The sequence below is a fragment of the Schistocerca cancellata genome, chromosome 5 (genome assembly GCF_023864275.1).
Source record: "Schistocerca cancellata isolate TAMUIC-IGC-003103 chromosome 5, iqSchCanc2.1, whole genome shotgun sequence".
NCBI classification, from domain to species: domain Eukaryota; kingdom Metazoa; phylum Arthropoda; class Insecta; order Orthoptera; family Acrididae; genus Schistocerca; species Schistocerca cancellata.
In genome coordinates this window covers 269127162-269150124 of record NC_064630.1, presented here as the reverse complement: position 1 = coordinate 269150124, position 22963 = coordinate 269127162, and the positions used below count along the sequence as shown (strand labels likewise).

General features: G+C 45.5%; 1 protein-coding gene across 1 annotated transcript in view; it reads right to left on the bottom strand.

Annotated features, from left to right (window-relative positions):
* LOC126188489 (transcriptional repressor scratch 1-like) overlaps positions 1-22963 on the bottom strand; it is a 185672-nt gene that overhangs the window by 11400 nt on the left and 151309 nt on the right. The window contains exons 4-5 of the mRNA XM_049930092.1: positions 8251-8618; positions 1868-2192 (exon numbers count right to left, since the gene is read on the bottom strand). Of these exons, the coding sequence (XP_049786049.1) occupies positions 1868-2192; positions 8251-8618 (693 nt within the window). The remainder of the gene's footprint in view (positions 1-1867; positions 2193-8250; positions 8619-22963) is intronic.

Sequence of the window (22963 nt, the reverse complement as noted above, 5' to 3'; positions counted from 1 at the left end):
GGCATACTATCTGCAAGTTCATCAAGGCCCTGTTGGTCCAGATTGACCCACTCCTCAACTGGGTTTAGGCGTAGATCCCGTTAGAGTGGTTGGTGGGTCACGTCGTCCATAAACAGCACTTTTCAATCTATCCCTGGCATTTTCGATAGGGTTCATGTATGGACCAACATGCTGGCCACTCTACTCGAGCGATGTCTTCATCCTGAAGGAAGTCATTCACAAGATGGGCACGATGGGGACGCGAATTGTCATCATTGAAGGCGAATGCCTCGGCAACATGCTGCCGATATGGTTGCACTATCGGTCGAAGGATGGCCTTCACGTATCGTACAGCTGTTACGGTGCCTTCCATGAACACCATCAGAGTACTTGCTGTACTTGCTGGACAGTGTGTCAAAGCCGTTCAGCCTGGCCGGGATACCTCCAAACACGTCTCCGACGATTGTCTGGTTTTAAACGCATATGCGACCCTCATCGGTGAAGAGAACGTGATGCCAATCCTGAACGTTCCATTCTGCATGTTGTTGGGCCCAACTGTATCGCGCTGCATGGTGTTGTGATTGCAAACATGGACCTCGCCATGGACGTCGGGAGTGAAGTTGCGCATCATATAGACCTGTTCCAGACCTCACGCCAGCCTGCGTGAGCTAAAACGCGTGCCTTTTGGCTTCCTCTAGTAACACGGTGTTGGCTCTCCTGCCAACCACAACAACAAGATTACCATATTCCTGTACATAGCCATGAAGATAAATGTATAACCGAGCGAGGTGGCGCAGTGGTTAGCACACTGGACTCGCATTCGGGAGGACGACGGTTCAATCCCGTCTCCGGCCATCCTGATTTAGGTTTTCCGTGATTTCCCTAAATCGTTTCAGGCAAATACCGGGATGGTTCCTTTGAAAGGGCACGGCCGATTTCCTTCCCAATCCTTCCCTAACCCGAGCTTGCGCTCCGTCTCTAATGACCTCGTTGTCGACGGGACGTTAAACACTAACCACCACCACCACCACCATAAATGTATAGACACTTCGTCAAGTATCAGAGATATGTGAGAATAAGATTAACGTACCAAGACCAAAGGAACTTCAGATTGTCAATTGTAAATAGCATCCAGAATCAAGTTACGTAATGTTTATGCTTCTTATTATTTTAATAAATGTGTGTGAAAATTAATCAAGTTCTGTTTAAAGTTGGTCACCGTCAATCTGCTACTCTAAGCGTGCAAGTGGCATTTCTATCGCCTGACCTAACGGCAGAAGATAATCACGCCACGATAAGACCAAGAGACATATTGCTGACGCCTACTTCGTTAGAGCGACAAGTCAAATAATCTGATGGTGTGTGTACTGAAGGTCTTACAGTATGCACACCACAGTTTCACAAAGTGTTGTCAATAAATCGTTTTCTTCGAGGTAATTAGTGTTGTTCGAACGTAGTATATGTCCGAGAAACCAACTGAAAATCGGCGTTAGTGGTATGGATCTGATGACTGGGTGTTGTGTGATGTCCTTAGGTTAGTTAGGTTTAAGTTGTTCTACGTTCTAGGGGACTGATGACCGTAGATGTTAAGTCCCATAGTGCTCAGAGCCATTTTCATATGGATCTGTAATTCAGTGGATTACTCGTATTTACTTTTTTGTATATTGACCTTCTTCTTTTAGTGTTCAACCCTGAGGTCCTCTCTTCTGTCCGCCTTCCCCTTCATTTCCCCGGATGTGTTACACCCAACGTCATTCATGATCAGTTGCATGTATGGTATCCTCGGTCGCTCCTGCCGTTTGTTCCCTCGATAACTCCGTCTGCTTATGTATATTGATGCAATCTCTAAATTTTAAAGTTAGTTGTGTTTGGTGGAATGCGGCCTCACCTGTGTGGGTGCGGATGTGGCCCTGCAGGAGCCAGGGCCTGGAGAAGCACTTGCCGCAGTAGGGGCAGCGGCAGGCCTGGGCGTGCGTGCGCACGTGCATGGAGAAGGCGGGCACGGACACGTACACCTTGCCGCAGTGCGCGCAGCGGCGCGCCTTGGCGTCGGCCGGCCCGCGGTGCGTCTGCCGGTGGCGCGCCAGGTTGCTGGCCGTGCTGTAGCGCTTGCCGCAGTCCGGGCACGCGTGCTGCGCCTGCGCGGGGGCCGGGCTCTGCGGGGGCGGCGGAGGCGGCACCTGCGGCACGGGGCCCTCTGCTCTAACAAAAGCCTGCGCCATAATACAGTCTCAATCTAAAGCTAGTGGTTCTTAAGACAAGCAGGCGGCTGATTTTAAGGAAGGCAGCAAGATTAGAGCCTAACAAGAACGGAGGCAGCAAGATTATATCTTAACAAGTTCGGACTGGGAAAGGAAGGACAAACGAAGTATACTTAATTATGATGCAGTGATAGTAATGACAGACCTAGGGCATAGTTTACTGATAAGTAACTTAACAGACAAATTTATACCTTTGTCCTCAGCAATTTGGTTCCACGAGTCTTCCGTTAGTGGGACATCCACAACTGTTACGTAAATTGTTCATAATTGAAATTTCCGCTAGAGTTCTGCAAAATTTTCATTACTGAAGTCTTACACATCACAATTTTGGGATCTCAGCCCAATCTTCAGGCGCAACTATAAGTAAAAAACAAAACCTTGTGTACGAAATGCGTCCAGTAAGCAATGCAACAATTTTTTTCTGAAAGCATATAGGGTTCCAATACACCACATATATTCCACTCTGTTGGCTACCAAATTCAATTTTTCATTATAATCTCCATTTAGTGGGACGACCTTACGCCACCTTATTGGCATGTTGATGTCACTGTGTTGGTCGACATCAGAATAATCCCGCTGTCATACCCCAGACTATAACTCCAGTTGTAGGTTCAATGTGTCTACCACGCAAACCGGTTGGATGCAGGCCCTCAGCTGGTCTCCTAACCAACAGATGGCCATCAATGGCACCGGGGCAGAACCAGCTTTCATCATAAAACCCAACAAACCTCACTCTGCCCTCCAATGAGCTCTAGCTTGACACCACAGAAGTCGCACATTGCGGTTTCGGGTCAGTGGAAGTAACGATTTAGGGCTTCTGAATCAGAGCTGTTCTTGAAGTAACAGTTTGTTGTCTCCTTCTGGTGCCAAATGCTCCTCGGATTGCAGCTGCAGATGCAGAACAGTGAGCCAATGCCATACACCGGACGCGACAATCTTTCCTCTGAGTAGTGCCACGTGGCCATCTGGAGACTGATGTTTTTGCGACAGTACATTCTCGTGAACACCACTGCCAGCAATCATGTACAGTGACTACATTCCTGCCAAGTCTTTCTGCAATATTGCACAGGGAATATCCATCCTCTTGCAGCCCTATTACACGACCACATTCAAACTCAGGGAGATGTTGATAATGGGCGTCTTCGTCGCCTTAAAAGCATTCTTGACTAACATCATCTCATCGCGTCCAATCTCAAATGTAACTAACGCTCAGGATCGTTACAACATGTATTTAAAGCAATCCTGATTTGCATCCTCATACTGGCGCTAATAGGGCTACTCTTACGCGACTTAAGCGGAATGTGAATAAACATCAGCTTTCAGATGCAGAATCACGGCTGCCATCTTTCGGTGTCGTGTTTTTTTTTCGTAAGTGTATATGGCTGCGTGAAGTTGATTTAAGTACGGTTACTGTTCATGAGACTGTTGGCACGCAGACTGTGACAATGAATAAACACACACCAAAAAAGGTTTTGCATCACTCCGGTTCCCATAACTCCAGAAGATAGGTGTTGACTGTGGCCTTTGTATCACAGACACAGTCCATTCGACTGTTCAGAGGGGTCACTAAACCCGCCCAAAGATATAAACAACCATGCATGAGCAGCGCCTATTAGTCGGAGGGGGTCCGACAGCCGATCAGTTCCAGTCATTCAACCGGGAAGGGGGTACACGGCTTGTGTTGTCTGTAGTTCAACCATGCCTAGACGGCCAATACCGCGGTTGGTTCGTGTCCGCATTGGCTCTCAACAAGGGAAGTGTCCAGGCGTCTCGGAGTGAACCAAAGTGATGCTGTTCGGACATGGAGGAGATACAGATAGACAGGAACTGTCGATGACATGGCTCGTTCAGGCCGCCCAAGGGCTACTACTGCAGTGGATGACTGCTACCTAAGGATTATGGCTCGGAAGAACCCTGACAGCAACGCTACCATGTTGAATAATGCTTTTCGTACAGTCACAGGACGTCGTGTTGCGACTCAAACTGTACGCAATAGGCTGCATGATGCGCAACTTCACTCCCGAAGTCCATGGCGAGGTCCATCTTTGTAACCACGACACCATGCAGCGCGATACAGATGAGCCCAACAACATGCCGAAAGGAAGGCTCAGGATTGGCATCACGTTCTCTTCACCGATGAGTGTCGCATATGCGTTCAACCAGACAATCGTCGGAGAAGTGTTTGGAGGCATCCCGGTCAAGCTGAACGCCTTAGCCACACTGTCCAGCGAGTGCAGGAAGGCTGTTTTGGGGTGGCATTATGTGGGGCCGATGGTGGTTATGGAAGGCACCGTAGTGGCTGTACGATATGTGAATGCCATCCTCCGACCGACAGTGCAACGATATCGGCAGCATATTGGCGAGGCATTCGTCTTCATGGACGACAATTCGCGCTCCTATCGTGCACATCTTGTGAATGACTTCCTACAGGATAACGACATTGCTCGATTGGAGTGGCCAGCATGTTCTCCAGATATGAACCCTATCGAACATGCCTGGGATAGATTGGAAAGGGGTGTTTATGGATGACGTGACCCACCAACTACTCTGAGGGATCTACGCCGAATCGCCGTTGAGGAGTGGGTCAATCTGGACCAACAGTGCCTTGATGAACATGTGAATAGTATTCCACGACGAATACAGGCATGCATGAATGCAAGAGGACGTGCTATAGAGGTACTGGTGTGTACAGCAATCTGGACCACCGCCTCTGAAGGTCTCTCTGTATGGTGGTACAACATGCAGTGTGTGGATTTTCATGAGAATAAAAAGGGCGGAAATGATGTTTTTGTTGATCTCTGCTCCAATATTCTGTACAAGTTCCGGAACTCTCGGAATCGAGGTGATGCAAAACTTTTTTGATGTGTGTGTTTTTTAACTTGGCGTCCCACATATTGTGAGCATTTGAAAAAGTCATTATTACCTCCACGAGCTGCTGATAAAATTGTGTGTCTAACAACCTGTTTTAATCGACAGACCGTCATCAGTTTCCTGTAAACCAAACCGATATGATACTTAAGTTGCATTAGAAGAGTAAACTGTCACAAATCTGTTAACTTACGTAAATGTTAACGACAACACGCACATAATAAAACGTCTCATCCTCATTTAAAAGGATTCACAGTACCATATTAGGCGAATCATTGGCCTCAGGTAATAAGGCTATGAATTTGTCACTGAAGATAACAATATGGTACACACAGTGATGTTACAAGTTATGAACAAATCGCACCATAAACACGTAAACGCTTTGTATGTATGGAGTGTTGTCACATCACAGTATAGATTACACTGTCAATATACAAACTGTGCTCTGTTTCAAGAGTTTTTCATAGTTGGTTATGTCACTGTGTGTGTCATATTTTATTTTCGATACTAAATTTATTGTTTTATTAACTGACGTCAATGATTTTATATTCTACTTAAATGATGCTGTAAATGCTTTTAAGTGTGTGACATATTATTACGTCAGTGTAATCGTTAACATTTACATCTGTAAATAGACTTATGACAGTTTAGTCTTGTAATGCTGCGTACTTATAATTTCAGTTTGGTGTACAGGGAACTTATGATGGTCTGTAGACTGAAACTAGTTGTTAAATAAAGAATTTCATCAGTCGCATCGAGGCGGTAATCAATACTTTTGTCATATTTTGTACAAAGTTCTGTGAGGTTATGGAATGAACTCATCACAGCAGTCAGAAGGCTATTGGAATTTTCATTTGTATTCTTATATAAGCTGCCTTTGTTTACGTGTCTCACAGAGAACCATAATAAGAATGTGAAGGCCACAAGGAAAGAATGAGTTTTATCAGTTTGTTCAGTACACGATTAACGAAATGTAGCTAATGCCATCGGTGACGGCTGTCATCCAGTGCTCCAAGAGAACAACTTCTGTACGTACTTTAAATCCTAATGAACACCTTACAAACGTAATAAATGAAACACCTGGATCCGTCGTTTGGATGCTATTTTATTACGGCAAACTAATGTTGCTTGTGGTATTGGAATTGCGTAAAAATTTTTTTGACTATTGTAGAAAAGGTATTCATGGTTGTGGCGAACTTGGAAAAATAGCTAGCTGCAGAAAATGACAAATTTCAATTCCTTATTGTAGAAATGTATTATAAAGATCTTGAAAGCTATAGAAAGCTAGTTTTTGGACAGGTATCTGCTGCTGACGCAACAAATCACGTATTGAAACAAAGTTTCATTCACACATGCATGAGATCTAGGTTATAAATGCTAAATGGTAAAAGGGGTGTTAGCCAAGGACTAGCACATCATCCTGCTGTCCGTGTGTAGAAGAGAGGGTAGTGGGATCATTATGTGGTTACAGAACGAACGCCCAGCGTGTGGGGCTCGTAAAAGAGTAGCCAAGCCATCTCAAGCCATAAGAGAGGTGTCTCGGCAGTGTGGGTTCTGACCAGCAGCAGACGTAAAGGAAGCACACCACGAACCCTATGAATACCACAGGGTTATTCGTAAGTACCTACGGGTTTTCAGAAGGCGACTGCACGAAAACTACAGAATATGTACGCACATCGTTAAACGGAGCACCACCTTTCCAACTTTTAAACTCAGATTACAGGTGCTCAGTACGTGACATGTATATATAGCGTACAGAGCAATGCTTTACCTTGTGAGGCGAGGAGCTGGGCCAGTCCCGGATCGAATCTGTACAGTGGATAACGCCGGTGGGCTGGTACACTGATGAACCTGAATGTAGTTTTAGGCGGTTCTCCACGCAGTTTTAAGCAAATGCTGGAGTGGTCGTCTAATATCGCGTCAGAAAATACGAGAAAAGTTTACGCGATTCACAGGCAATTGGGGCCATTAGGTTAGCATGATGACTGTGGTGCCAGGAAGGGCATCCAGTCACAGGGTTAAAATAATAAAATAACAGTTGCCAAATTCTGAGAAGCGGACTGGGTAGCAGACTGGATAAACGCGAGGGGAACGAGGAAAGAAAGAAAGAAAACACATGATCTATACGGGCATCGTTTGTTACGCGGCAGACATCAATGCGAACGTGAAATTTATTGCACTGTTCCTGCCTGGGAAGGCGTAAAGAAAGCAGCGCGCTACGGAAATCTGTTCATGGGGTTGCCTATCTACAAGCACGAACGAAATCTACGCGACAATACGGAGCGATGATTTGTCTACGAGGGCTATTCGGGAAGTCAGTTCCGATCGGTCGTGAAATGAAAACCACAGCGAAAATCAAAAAGTTTCTATTTGCAGCAGTTAGCTACACATTCCAACTACTTCTCTACACAGTTGCCGCTCTGACGTGGACATCTGTCGTGGCGTTGTACCAACTTTCCTATACTCTTCTCATAGGTGGCAGCCACCTGTGCTTTCCACTAATACTCTAAGCTGGTCTACAGCTCGTTGACTGTACCAGAGTGTTATCTTTAAAGCCAGCGATTCATGTGTGCAGAGATGAAACTCAGGGACAGCCACTTACGGGCTGTATTGTGAATGATAAAACACTTCGCATCAGAAACGCCGCAGGAATATCTTCATTGCCTCTGCATAATGCGTCCGAGAATTGTCATGAAGAAGGAACCGCATGACAGTTGTGTTATGTGGGTTGCATGACATCAGGCAAAATCTCTCGCCAGGCCCTCACAATTGGCTGGAGACGCTATTTCCTAGGTATCCTTATGTACACTCAGAACTGAAAACACCGACGTGACACGAGCGGCAGGCATACTAGAGACACTGCCCAACACATCTGTGAAAAGCTTAATCGTATTGTCACAGTGCTTTCCATTTTGCGGCCAATCGAAACTTACTTTCCGGATAGCTGTTGTACTTGTTCTGATTCGCCTGCTACCTAGTGGTCCGCTCTGCAACTACGCCGTGTCGCGTACTGAACTTTGGGAGATGCTCTGTCCATTGGCAGGTGTCACTTTTCTGTAAGTTTTGTAGTTTTCGGGCAGTCGTCTTCTGAATCCCATAGGTACCATAACGCGGTATAGCTGTGCGGATGCTGCAGACTCACGAGCTCGGGAGGCTGGTGCGGCTGTGCGGCGGTCTCCGGGGTCGGCGTCGGCTGCGCCGGGACGCAGGGCTCCCCGGTGGCGGCGGCGGCGGCGCGGTCGGCCGGCGCCGGGGGCAGCCCGTGGCCCACAGTGTGCGGCCGGTCGTCGGCGTCGGTCCAGCAGAAGAGGCGTCCCGCGGCGGCGGCGAGGCTGACCTCGGCCAGCTGCGTCAGGTTGTACAGGTCGTCGGGCGCCGGCTCGGGCAGCGGCAGGCACACCGCCAGCGGCTGCGGCTGCGGCGGCGCCACCGACACCGGCGCCGACGCCGACGCCGACTCGGCCGCGGGCTGCGCCTCTGCCAGGCTGACGCGCCGCTCCGGGCTGCTCTCTGCAACAGCGGCCGCGCGGGCTCCGGTGAGGCGGCTCGGAGGTACTTACAGTCACTACCACAGCACGTGTTACCGTAAAACGATTCCTGATGATATTACAGACTTTCAGCGATGATGGAGGAGGTTAAGCGAATCAGTGTGAAGTAAGGGTCTATTCCGAAAGTGACTGAGTTGAATGCTATAAGCGAAAGTCGTTTTGATACCTCGGGTAGTGGACCTCTTCTACAGGAAACTCTATGCTTTCCCTATGTATGTTAAGGGAGGTAGTCCGGACCTAAACAAGAAAAACATTGTCTAGTAAACATGGCCTTCAGGATACAAACCTCAAGTGTGGTGTACTGAGATACCACACACGAAGAGTTTGCAACATTTGGTACCAGAAGTACCGCAGACGTCCATCCACAGCAGAAACATCGCTGCGCATGCTCCCTATGCACATGAAACAATGCTGTCAGCAAAATCAAACGCCTGGGCTACACTCATTACACTTTGCCTTTCCTGTTTCCCGATGATTCTTTCGAGAGTGAACTCATCAAAATGCTACACTACTGGCCATTAAAATTGCTACACCAAGAAGAAATGCAGATGATAAATGGGTATTCATTGGACAAATATATTATGCTAGAGCTGACATATGATTACATTTTCATGCAATTTGGGTGCATAGATCCTGAGAAATCAGTACCCAGAACAACCACCTGGCCATTGAGCCAAACAGTGCTTGGATGGCGTGTACAGGTACAGCTGCCCATGCAACTTCAACACGATACCACAGTTCATCAAGAGTAGTGACTGCCGTGTTGTGACGAACCAGTTGCTCGGCCACCATTGACAAGACGTTTTCAATTGGTGAGAAATCTGGAGAATGTGCTGCCCAGGGCAGCAGTCGAACATTTTCTGTATCCAGAAAGGACCGTACAGGACCTGCAACATGCGGTCGTGCATTATCCTGCTGAAATGTAGGGTTTCGCAGGGATCGAAAAAAAAAAATGGTTCAAATGGCTCTGAGCACTATGGGACTCAACTGCTGTGGTCATAAGTCCCCTAGAACTTAGAACTACTTAAACCTAACTAACCTAAGGACATCACACACATCCATGCCCCAGGCAGGATTCGAACCTGCGACCGTAGTGGTCGTGCGGTTCCAGACTGTAGCGCCTTTAACCGCTCGGCCACTCCGGCCGGCGCAGGGATCGAATGAAGGGTAGAGCCACGGGTCGTAACACATCTGAAATGTAACGTCCACTGTTCAAACTGCCGTCAGTACGAACAGGAGGTGACCGAGACGTGTAACCAATGGCACCCCATACCATCACGCCAGGTGATATGCCAGTATGGCGATGACGAATACACGCTTCCAATGTGCGTTCACCGCGATGTCGTCAAACACGGATGCGACCATCATTATACTGTAAACAGAACCTGCATTCATCCGAAAAAATGACGTTTTGTCATTCGTGCACCCAGGTTCGTCGTCGAGTACACCATCGCAGGCGCTCCTGTCTCTGATGCAGCGTCAAGGGTAACCGCAGCCATGGTCTCCGGGCTGATAGTCCATGCTGCTAAAAATGTCGTCGAACTGTTCGTGCAGATGGTTGTTGTCTTACAAACGTCCCCATCTATTGACTCAGGGATCGAAACGTGGCTGCACGATCCGTTACAGCCATGCGGATAAGATGCCTGTCATCTCGACTGCTAGTGATACGAGGCCGTTGGGATCCAGCACGGCGTTCCGTATTGCCCTCCTGAACCCACCGATTCCATATTCTGCTAACAGTCATTGGATCTCGACCAACGCGAGCAGCAATGTCGCGGTACGATAAACCGCAATCGCGATAGGCTACAATCCGACCTTTACCAAAGTTGGAAACGTGATGGTACGCATTTCTCTTCGTTAAACGAGACATCACAACAACGTTTTACCAGGCAACGCCGGTAAATTGCTGTTTGTGTATGAGAAATCGGTTGGAAACTTTCCTCATGTCAGCGCGTTGCAGATGTCGCTAGCGGTGCCAACCTTGTGTGAACGCTCAGAAAAGCTAATCATTTGCATATCACAGCATCTTCTTCCTGTCGGTTAAATTTCGCGTTTGTAGCACGTAATCGTCGTGGTGTAGCAATTTTAATGGTCAGTAGTGTATATCCGGGCCGTGTCGTAATGAGAAACACCACCACAGTGCACCGCAACTGCTCGGTGATTAACGTATAAACTGCCTTTTTTCCGTTCCTTCAGCTGCCTCATGTTGTGGTGCCATCCTCATTTGGCGCTACAGTTGCGCTGACATCAAGTCGTGTGACTTGCACCTTCCTGTCCACAACCAGGAGACATCTGGCAACATTCTCCCGCTTTCCACAGAGTAGTTAATATGTTATGTTACTTTTTCCATCTCGTCCTTAAGTTTTGCAGAGCAGTGTTCGTACATGCTCCACAGTTCATCATGTGGTGCATGGCGGAGAGTAGCTTGTACCATAGCTGGTCGTTCCCTTCCCTGTTCCACGCAGAAATAGAGCGAGGGAGATAGACTGTCTATGCTCATCCGCTCTGATTTCTCTTATCTTCTCTCCAAGGCACTTAGGCAAAGGTCACAGTGGAACCGGCATCGTGAAATTCCACCGTCAGCCGACAAATCAGTACTCGCGCGGTCCCAGTGCAGCCGGCCTCATGGTCCGAAGGTACAGACTTCAGACGAAAATCTGTGAAATTCAGATATGTTTCTTTCCTTCGGTAGTATCGGGATTATGAAAAACTTTTAGGTTAACTACACGAAACGAACACTTTGTGGCGGCTTGAGGATGACAGATTTAATAAGAAGGCATGCCTCGGAATCTATTGTCTGAAACCAGTACTTTATCCGAAACCTCAGTTTTCAAACAATTTAAAAATTTAGTAATAACTAGTTGTACGTTTCCTTACAGTTCCTTATCGTGATAGACAAGGCAGTGATGAAGCGGAAATTTTCGAACTTTGTTGGTTTAATAACCCCATTTTCGTCTGGGGAACGACTATTGACGTAACCAAAACATTTCACTGAAGACGTGTTGCACGTGGAATATGGTGGTAAAACATATTGCAAAAAGAAATAAATCTTTATTTGACCTCCCGTTTTTTAGACTCTATACTGACACAAAACATGTTGACAACGATGCTGAACGGTGCTTTAAATCGCTAACGTGCTACCGCCAGGGAAATGAATATCTGAAGATTCTCGCGTCTCTTCATCGAAACTACTCAAATACTTCTCGACCTGTTGCGCTTTATCAGTACATTAACGACTACGGTCGCTATATGTCCCTGCAGTAGATGTCTATGTTTGCTGAGAGCATTACAGGCCTATAGCCCAACAACATTCGTATCACAAATCATATTCCTACATAGTCTTTACTTTTTCATTTTCTCCGAACGATGAGAAGAAAAGGCAGACATAGTCCACAGGGAGGCTTCAGGCTGAATGCTGTGTAGTCAGAATAAGGAAAGAAACGCTTAAAGCTGAGAAAAACTTTGGACTCCAAAGTCGCTATTCGACATTAAACTGGAAAGAAGGAAGTGAAACCGAAGTGACTGCTATAAAAAGAAAGGAGGCCCAGAGAACACCAATGTCGATAGTAAACACTTTGTTTTTCTTTTGTTACATAGTTTCAGACTTTTCTTTCTTCGTTCTCAGAACGTACAAATTTCCTTACGTCTAATGGCAGTAACCTCCTCTGACAATCAGGCCTCTGCAGCTGACATCCTAGACGCTAATGTAATTCGTTGTGTAGGTTTATTCCCACAATATGACTACAGGGCTTCATTTCGTGCACATTTATATTCAGGAGCAAAAGATTCAACGCATGTTCTCCCAACCTAAACTCTAGAGAATATGTTAATGTTGTGCCAGAGCGGCGGAATTATTTCCCACGTTTGAAATCAGTATTATGTTACAACTGAAATTCCTTTTCTTCTTGTTCGTACCTGAGGTTTAATGATATTGGTAACGTAAGATTTAGCGTTAACGCTATTTTTATTATTTATCCTCGATTTGTGCAGAGCACCTTCTGAACATGGAAAAAGTTCCTGCGTTGGCTGAGCCACAGTCACTGAGGAGGAACTGTGGAGCGACTTTGTTCGGCCACTTGAGTCGCGTAAATCCCGCGGCGTCAGCAGCCAGATCTGGTGCTACCGAGGCTTGTCTGTCGGTTGCTAGGAAACCACGCCACTTGCCGGAATGCTGTGGCCGCTTCGCTGTTCGCGGCCCCTCTCGTCGCTAAAAATACGTGGCGGCGTCAACGGCGCAGGCCGCGAGCTGCGCATGTCTCCACAAATCCTTTCTGCTTCCGCGAACTTCTGCCAATCTTTGTTACATACACATACACACACACACACACACACACACACACACACACACACACACAAACACACAAAGAGTCAAACATACACTCTACAAACAGAACATCCGTTCCTTTCAGACACCGGTAGATGCTTAACCCATGTTCAGTATCTACTCTACTCATGAACTGCCTACACGTGGTCGCATCAGATACACTACAAACGCTGAATTAGGCCTGGAACAGAGGTGGGATAGAAATGATATTGGTACCAGAGGCCCTTTTTGATTATGTTGGAGCGTGTTGTGCAGTAACATAAGTAATAAATTCATACAGGTGAAAGCTTAGTATATTTAGCTTTTTACTGTTGTACCTTTATGATTATATTATTAATAAGTGTACCATATATCACAAAATTAAAAATTTCAACAGATCTTCCTAATAAAAAAAGTTCATTACCTTCACAATGCTTCACATTTTTTGATTTTGTGTAATTATGGTTCCACGGGAAAACAGCGATTTGACTGTGATTGTCGGAACATACGCACTGTTCAAAACTTGTGCACCTTCTGATTTCCACGTAATACACTACACAAGGTGTTCCCCCTAAAAGCCATCAGGTGCGTTTTCTCTGGCGTTTCGGAAAATATTTGCAATCTCGTTTTTGTAGCTGAAGTTAGGTCGTAGACATGCTGCTTATCACGTATTTCAAGCGAGGATGGAAAGCGTCGGTTTGTTTACCGTCACAGAAAAAGTTATTTTTAAAGGCAAACTTTACTTGCACTTTCGATAGAGTGGATCCAAATTAGTCTAGTGCGATATTCATTTTTAACGGTATGTATTAACAGGGCCAGTAAAACACGAAGTACTCCAGTAGTGACAGCATCGCCGTGGCCCACGCTGACCTCTACCGGCAGGCAGCAGCACTGCTCAGACGGTGCTAGAGTACTGGTTATTCTCTGTGTTTTACTCTCCCAGTTAATACATATCAGTGAAACGGATAGTCCACTACACTAATTTGGGACCGCGCTGTCGGTTGGGCATGTCAAATTCCGTTTTTTAAAAATTGTTTGCAACAGGAAATAAACCGGCGGTTTCCGTCGGCGCTGGACAACTGCAGCTAAAAAAATGCAAATATCTGTGGAAACACAAGGTATCTGACATCTCTCCAGAGGGACACCCAGTATAGAGAAACTGCCGCTGTAAAATCTTTGAATATAATGGAGAGGTTTCATCAGCGGTGTTGGGTATTTACATAGCCTACACAACGCCATCTAAGGTATGGTATCTACCTACTATAAAACAATTGTAAAAGCTGCATTCATCTTAAAGGAGACCTATAACACTGCTTTCTAGTAATACGCCGAGAAACTGTCGTCTTGACCTCATATACTTCCTGAAAAACCATCGAATAAGATTCATAAGAAGAGAGAACGAAGCATGTCAAAAATGGTGACGAATACTTTGAAAGAGAGTGTACTCATCAAAACAAGAAAAAGTCTAATAATTATGAGTCTGGAAACTCAAACTTTCTGATATCTGCATACATTTAACGTGACGTCAGTTGTTCATAAGAGGTGCTCAACTTGATATCCAGCCACGGCAACTGCTTTCGATTTAAGGAGTCACGAATTATTTGAAGGCAGCAGTCGTCTAAACAGGAAACCTTTCACGCCTTCACCTGTAGCTAATCATCCCACATTAGTTCCAGGATTTTAGGCCACTAAACGTAGCACACGCTCCTCCATCTCAGGCGTTCAGACGGAGCGAGGCCATGTAGACACAAGCTTCCAAGCTATTTCCATTTGCTGAAAGATGATAGAGAAGCATACCTCTCATATCATTTGAGCAATAGCATGTTTTATGGCAAGTAAGTGATGGAAACAAGAAACGAGAAAAATGATAGCTTTCACCACGAGGAAAGTTTTTCGTAAGTACTGCACAGATACAATTCTGAAACTGAAGGTGATTTACTGTATACGGAGAAAATGTTTCTTAGTTATCGTTTTTGCCTATTTGTCATGACCTGCACACAGTTTCTAGATTTCGTTAATGAACGTATACTGTACGTTTAGGTCTGTACTCCGCGAATCATCTTACAGTGAGTATCGGCGGGTAATTGTGGTACGTCTATTTGATTCCCGCTCTACTGCTCCATACAACAGTGACGCGCTGGAGGAAATATTGTCGGTAAACCTCCGTATGAGCTCTCATGTGTCGGATTTACTTGTCATAGTCATTTCGCGAGACGTATGTGGGAGGAAATAACGTGTTGTCCAACTCTTCCCGGAAAGTATTCTCTCGGAAATTCAAAAGTAAACCTGAAACTTTCTGGCAGATTAAAACTTTGTGCCACACCCAGACTCGAACTCGGGACCTTTGCCTTTCCCGGGCAAGTGCTCTACCAACTGAGCTACCCAGGCAAGACTCGCAACTCGTCCTCACAGCTTCAATTCTGCCAGTACCTCGTCTTCTACCTTCCAAACCAAAAGTCTCGGTCCGGCACACAGTTTTAGTCTGCTGGGAAGTTTCATATCAGCACACACTCCGCTGCAGAGTGAAAATCTCATTCTGGAATCGCAAACCTCTCCGCAATGCACACGGGCTCTCTTGCTGCTTCTCGCTCTGGAGTTTGCTGAGCGTCTCCTCCGTAACGCTCCCACACCAACCAGACGATCCCACGAGGAAACTTGCCCATCTTAAGGCAACCTGGTAAGGGTCCCAAAGTTACGTGTAAGCAATACTCAAGATTCGGCTGAGAAACTGTTTTCAAACCACTTCTTTCTTGGATGAATTACATTTCCTTAATATTTTCCCAATGAAACTCAGCTTCCGCTCTGCTTTTCCTAGAATTTGTTTTGTGTGGTCTACCCAGGTTGTGTCTTGCGGGCGGGTTACTCGTAGGCATTTATGGCAGTGTCTGTTTCTAATGATTTAACGACTATAGCAGGAGTGGTCAAGGATTCGGCTCACGAGTTACGCCTGGGCACGAGCGCCATTGGGCTCAGCCTCGTTGCATCTTTCCCCCACCGCCACGGTAAACTGTCTAAGCACAGGGAGGGGAAGAAAGGGAAACTGCGAATGCGCTACATTTAAATGGCAGTCACACTGCAAACGACTTCGTTTTATATTTCACATTCCGCAAGAACACAGATCACAAAGAAAATAAATTTTCAGTTGTAATTAATTATTTTTGGCGCACTGAGGGCATAACATATATAATTTTTATCTGGCACAGCTTGTTGGCATACGGACAGATGCAGACAATTTCAAAGATATTCCCGCTCAGGTTCGCCACGTACTCGTGACTTAGTTTCATAGCCGAAAAATGTTCTGTCACACAAACATGCCGACCGAAATATTTTAGCACTTTCGCGTGGAACCTCTACCAGAGGAAAGATACGTTGGCGTCTTGAGCTGTTTTGACACAAAAGGATTTGTCATTAAAATGGGAATTATCTTGCGGGTCAGTTAGTTACATCAGCATATGCACAGAGGCGGTTCCAACTTAAACGGCGCACCGTCTCGATAACAGCTAGAAAACAGATATTAAGATGGACTGTATCCTCATAACGTTTACGAAAATATCCTCGTAATTCTCGATGTTCTAATTTCTGTTCCTCCACTCCTTTTTTCTCCATAAATTCAACAATTGCGATTTTAAAATCAAAAAATCTTTCCAGGCATGGCCGTTCACTTAATCAAGCACTTTGCAGTAAAATATGAAGCCTCCACGCTCTTGGTTCAATTCCATCGAAAACTGTTGCAAATGACGATGGACTAAGGTGGGCAACTTCACATATTTTATTATTCATACCAGCAATTTCTTCACGTGCTGCATCACTGTAAATTTAGCACGAAGTACTTATGATATATAGAACAGTGAATTCTATCTGTCGATCGGCGTAAATGATTGCTTTTTCATTGTCAACTTAATCTTTAAATTACTTCTGCATGTTGCTATAATGTCGTTTCTAGAATGAAATTTTCAGTCTACAGCTGAGTGTGCGATGATATGAAACTTCCTGGCAGATTAAAACTGTGTGCCGGACCGAGACTCGAACTCGGGACCTTTGCGTTTTGCGGGAAAGTGCTCTACCAACTGAGCTACCCAAGCACGACTCACGCCCCGTCCTCACAGCTTTAAGTTTCATAACGTCGTTTCATAGCAAATTTGCAGTGCCTGTCACTTACGCTACTGCATAATGTAAACACATCAAAAAAGTTTTGCATCACCTCAATTCCGAGAGTTCCGGAACCTGTACAGAAAATTGGAATAGAGATCCACATAAACATCATTCCGCCCTTTTTATTGCTCATGAAAACCACACATTGCATGTTGTATCACCAAACAGCGAGACCTTCAGAGGTGTTGGTCCAGACTGCTGTACACACCGGTACATCTAATGGCCAATATCACATCCTCTTTCATTGATGCATGTCTGTATTCGTCGTGGCATACTATCCATAAGTTCATGAAGGCACTGTTGTCCAGATTGTCCCACTCCTCAACGGCGATTCAGCGTACATCCCTCAGAGTGGTTGGTGCGTCACGTCGTCCATAAACAGCCCTTTTCAATCTATCCCAGGCATGGTCAATAGGGGTCATGTATGGAGAACATGCTGGCCACTCTAGTCGAGCGATGTAGTTATCCCGAAGGAAGTCATTGACAAGATGTGCACGATGGGGCGCAAATTGTAGTCTATGAAGACGAATGCCTAGCCAATATGCTGCTATCGGTCGTAGAATGGCATTCACGTATCGTACAGTCGTTACGGTGCCTTCCATGACCACCAGCGGCGTACGTCGGCGCAACATAATGCCACCGCCGGCCGAATTGGCCGTGCGGTTCTAGGCGCTGCAGTCTCGAACCGCGAGACAGCTACGGTCGCAGGTTCGAATCCTGCCTGGGGCATGGATGTGTGTGATGTCCTTAGGTTAGTTAGGTTTAATTGGCTCTAAGTTCTAGGGGACTAATGACCTCAGCAGTTGAGTCCCATAGTGCTCAGAGCCATTTGAACCATAATGCCACCCCAAAACAGCAAGGAACCTCCACCTTGCTGCCCTCGCTGGACCGGGATGCCTCCAAACACGTCTCCGACGATTGTGTCCCTCTTTTTGTGCAAACAGCCACTGGACTTGTGAACGTCCTTCATACTATCAACAAGTAGCGAAGGGCAAACAACGCTATTCTGTGGAACTGATGAGAGTTGTGCAGACCAGAAAACGCCACAGCGCAATGCTAAACGAAAAGTTACTCTGTATCGAGTATTTGTGGGAAGGAACGAGCAAAGCCAAGACAGGCCGGACCTTGGTTCGCATACTGCCCGCACAGCGAGCCGAATGAAGTTTGGCACGCCATGGACGGCCCTGGTTTATAGTGTAATCGGACAGCAGGGCACTCTTCGCCTGTTTAGTAGCAGTATGTTGTGTTTGTTTACAGTTGGAGTCGACAGGCAGTATCTGTACTAATCGTCCATCATCTGCATGTCGTTCTGAGTTGCGCCACAGGCTCCTGTCTGTGCGGTCCTCATATGAAAAATGACTTCTTTCGCGAGTGGCCTCACGGAGCCCCCAACATTACGCACTAGATCATTAATGTACGTTGTGCGGCCCTATCCACTTCTTTCCTGAAATTATCTCTGCATCTGTCTATCTCGTTTCTTTAAGAATAACGAATTGAATTCTGCGCGCGAGAAGTACTGAATTCAGTCACAAATGCATTCCGATGTTCGGTAAGTTCGTATTTTATTCACCAAATGAGAGCACGGAACTGTATCTGATGCCTTCCTCTAGTCAAGAAATACGCCATCATTGATGATTCTCCAGTGACTGCTAGCTGCCCTTGACGCTCAATAGACGTAACAAACTGTGCTGAAATAACTGAAGGAAACCCCTACTCTTCGATTACCATTTTGGCGACAAATCGCCGAGAACAGCTAATACCGTAAAATACCTAGGAGTAAACATACAGACCGCCCCTAAAGTGCAAACACGACATAAAACAAATTGTAGGGAAAACAGATGCCAAGCCAAGCTTCACAGAAAAATTGTAAAGGAAATGTAATGCATATATGACAGCAGTGGCCTACAAAACACTTGTTTGACCTATTCTTGTGCATTGATTAACAGTCTGGTAAACTAACCAAGATTCAATTAATAAAAGATAAAAAAAATCCAAGAACGACCGACACAGTTCTACACGGGAACGTTTAATCGTCGCGATAACGTCACGGTAGTGATCAACAATCTGTAATGGAGATGCTACATGAGAGGCGTTCTACGCCACGGAGAGATGTGTTATCGAAATTCCGAGAAATTTCGAAAGAGTGCAAAAGTTCAAATGGCTTTGAGCACTATGGGACTTAACTTCTGAGGTCATCAGTCCCCTAGAACTTAGAACCACTTAAACCTAACTAACCTAAGGAGATCACACACATCCATGCCTGAGGCAGGATTCTAACCTGCGACCGTAGCGGTCACGCGGTTCCAGACTGAAGTGCCTAGAACCGCTCAGCCACACCGGCCGGCGAAAGAGTGCATTCCAGTAGAAGTTGACAGTATACTACTTTCTCTCACATAGGTCCTGCGAGATGATCGCGTCAAGCAAGTCAGTAAAATCGGAGGTAACCCAGAAGTTTACGTACAGTAACGACAAGTCTTGGCTGATTTTGTGTTTCGCGATCACTAAACTCAATATCTACCATCTTTGTGTTCTCCTGAAAGAGAACCATTGCCAATCTGACTTGCGCTGTTACTGCTGATGGAGAATTTTAGCCGAGCGCCTGGAAAATTAGTCTCCTTCGCTCCTGTGCTGGCAAATCTGTCGCAGAATGATTTCAGCAAGTACCTACGTAGATGCCAGCCATAACTGTGCGAGAGAAGCCTGTACACAGGGACAGCGCAGCTGCACGACGACAAGGGACTTGGTGGCAGGGACGCAGCGTCCCGGCCTGGCGGTGCAAGCGAGGGCCCCGTAGCTCTCCACCCACGTAAACAGCGCGACGCAGCCGGAAGCCTCCAGAAATAGACGGCGGTCATCTGCTCCTCACCAGCCACCTCCGGCCGCCACACGCCGCATACCTTGCACTACCAAACCGGCTTCCAGCACCTACACGCATGAGTTCCCCTACCAGCAGATAATCTTTCATTTTATTCTTCCATGTTATTTTTCCGTCACTATGCCTCACCCTACAGCCCTGCCTAGCCCTTTACCTCTTCTAGACACCAGTAGCTCCTGATCAACTCATAAATAAAACACACTTATCTTAAGACCAATTGTGGCAGTGAAATGTAGGGCCAAGTACTCTTTCTTTAAATTTTAACAACCTTCACCATATGCGGAATGAGTAATAGAGCAAGGAATGATCTTGGTCAGCCACGCTGTTAGAGGCGCCATGTCACGAATTGCGCAGCCCCTCCATCTAGAGGTTCGAGTCCTCCCTCGGGCATGGGTGTGTGTATTGACCTTAGCGTAAGTTAGTTTAAGTACTGCGTAAGTCTAGGGACCGATGACCTCAGCAGTTTGTCCCTTAGGAATTCACACGCATTTGAACATTTGATCGTGGTCATACAGGTTATTGTGAGCGTAGATCAGTAAGAGCTCAGAATACCTACAGGATTGGTAAATGGATGAAAAGTATCTGTCACGTATGTGCCATCGACGCATGGCAAAAGAGAAGTTTCTGTAAGGCTCTTGGCCTACTGCACCCGAGACTTGGCCGTACAGTCTCATGACACAGACTAGCTAAAACAAATCAGTCACAGATCATTAAATCTCTTTTAAAATCTCAGTGCAATAAGACTTTCGATTGTGACCAAATTGAGACATGTGTCACAAATATTTCTAACGTCGGGCAGCGTCACAAGAAAATTTTAGGTGGGCTCCGTGCTGATTCATTTTCAAAGCTAACATTTTTAAACATTTTGCCTATCGCAAGAGATTTCGCCGATGTAAAACAAGAACGAAACACTCTTTTTAGTATCTGTAACAGTAAAAACGATGTTAATCAAGTCCCAGACATGATTAACGCTTAACTATCACATGGAGACCTCGAAGCACCGACCAGCAAGTCAGTATAACTATGACACCAAAATTTTAATCAGGATATGCAGTACTGTCCTCTGTCATGCCCAAAAGGAAATTACCCTCAGTAAACCGCGACAAACGACCAAATTTGTGACACCTTGGCAAACAAAAATGAGAAAAATCATGTGGAAGAAAACTACTCACAACTAAATTTAGAAGAATATCCACAGTCACGTCCTACCATCGAGTATCCAATCCATAAGAAGCAGTCCAATCGAAACGAGAGAGACTAAACGAAGTAAGTAAACTATTTCAAAAACAATCGCCACAACTGTAAAAAAATTTATCCCACTGTGAGACATATGGACGGCTCCTCATGTTGCCAAGGTTGTTTCGAGTATGCTGCAGAAGTTTCGCTGGGAAGCCCTTACACATGCTCCGTACAGTGCGTACGTCTGCCCATGACATTTTCCTATGTTTGGAGTCCTGAGGAAAGATATTCGTGGCCTCGGATATTGCTTCGGACGGAGAAATGGACGCCTGAGTACAATCACGGTTCTGTATGCAACAGCAAATATTTTTCCATGAAGGCATTGGCCGTTTTGTCTCACATTGGAATAAATTTACTAACATTTTGGCGACTACTTTTGAAATAGTAGACAGTTTGCTTACATTATTCCATTTACCTCATTTCCATTTGACTTCCACTTATATGTGGTATTTGACTGTTTTGTCAAAACACCGACTACGAACTACGTAAAACGCACCTTCTCCTAAGTTTTGTATGTAATCATAACCTACTCTGACGTTCGCGTGACACTCTGGAGCTGCGAATTTGGTGCTGGTCAGACGGAGACGTGTAGTTTCTAGTTATGTAGGCGGCTCATAAATTAAGACATGCACACTCAAAAAAACTATGAAGAAATTTGGGATAGGGCACACAGCGATGTACGTCTGGTATGATTATTACGCAGATTACAACGACTACCGTTCTTCCATGGGATAAAAACACCAGAAAACCAGATCCCAGAAAAGCTGTCTACCATGATCCGGCAGCATATTGTGTCTAACGACCATGCTTACACAATCGTATTTATTAAATTCTGTTTAATTTTACTGAAATGTTATTGTGTAACTTGAATAAATCACACATTTATCTTTCATGACTTTGCAAACTTTTTCACGTAAGACTATTGTTCCAGTATGTTGCTGTGTTAAGTGTGATTTGGACTGTATTTACAATTTTCATTCTTTGTGACAGTCATAAAATTCCATCACCAGCCGGCCACGGTAGCCGAGCGGTTCTAGGCGCTTCAGTCCGGAACCGCGCGACTGCTACGGTCGCAGGTACAAATCCTGCCTCGGGCATGGATGTTTGTGATGTCCTTAGGTTAGTTAGGTTTAGGTGGTTCTAAGTTCTAGGGGACTGATGACCTCAGATGTTAAGTCCCATAGTGCTCAGAGCCATTTGAACCAATTCCATCGTCACTGGAAAACGTTAAACGTTCAGTTTCTGACGAATTTGATAAGGAGCGTGCTCAGCAGCAGCAATGGTTACTGAGTGGTTGGCCGAAACCAAACGTGAAGATGTTAAATCCTTAAGAACATAAAAAAACCACAACCACAAATAAACGTACAAAAATGTGCACATTAATGTTTGCAACAATCGGCGATTACAATGTATGCAAAAGCTAAGGACGTAGAAAAACCAGACTAAAGTGTAAAGAAGATTTTTCGTGAAGAATGAACACTGAAAAAACTTTTAGAATGATATGTTCTGCGTTCCTTGAACTCAGACGAGAAGGAAATTGAAAATAACCAATTTCGAGGATCTTAAAAGAGGTTCAGCTGGTTTTGAATGGCAGTTTATTACTGTGACTGCATCAAAGTTGCACCATTGTACCCCAGTAATGAAACAGCAATCAAAGCTGTGGATAGTATTCGGTAGCGCTCCACATCGATTTCAAGTGTGGGAAATATTACAGCTAGCGTTTTATGGGATGAAAACT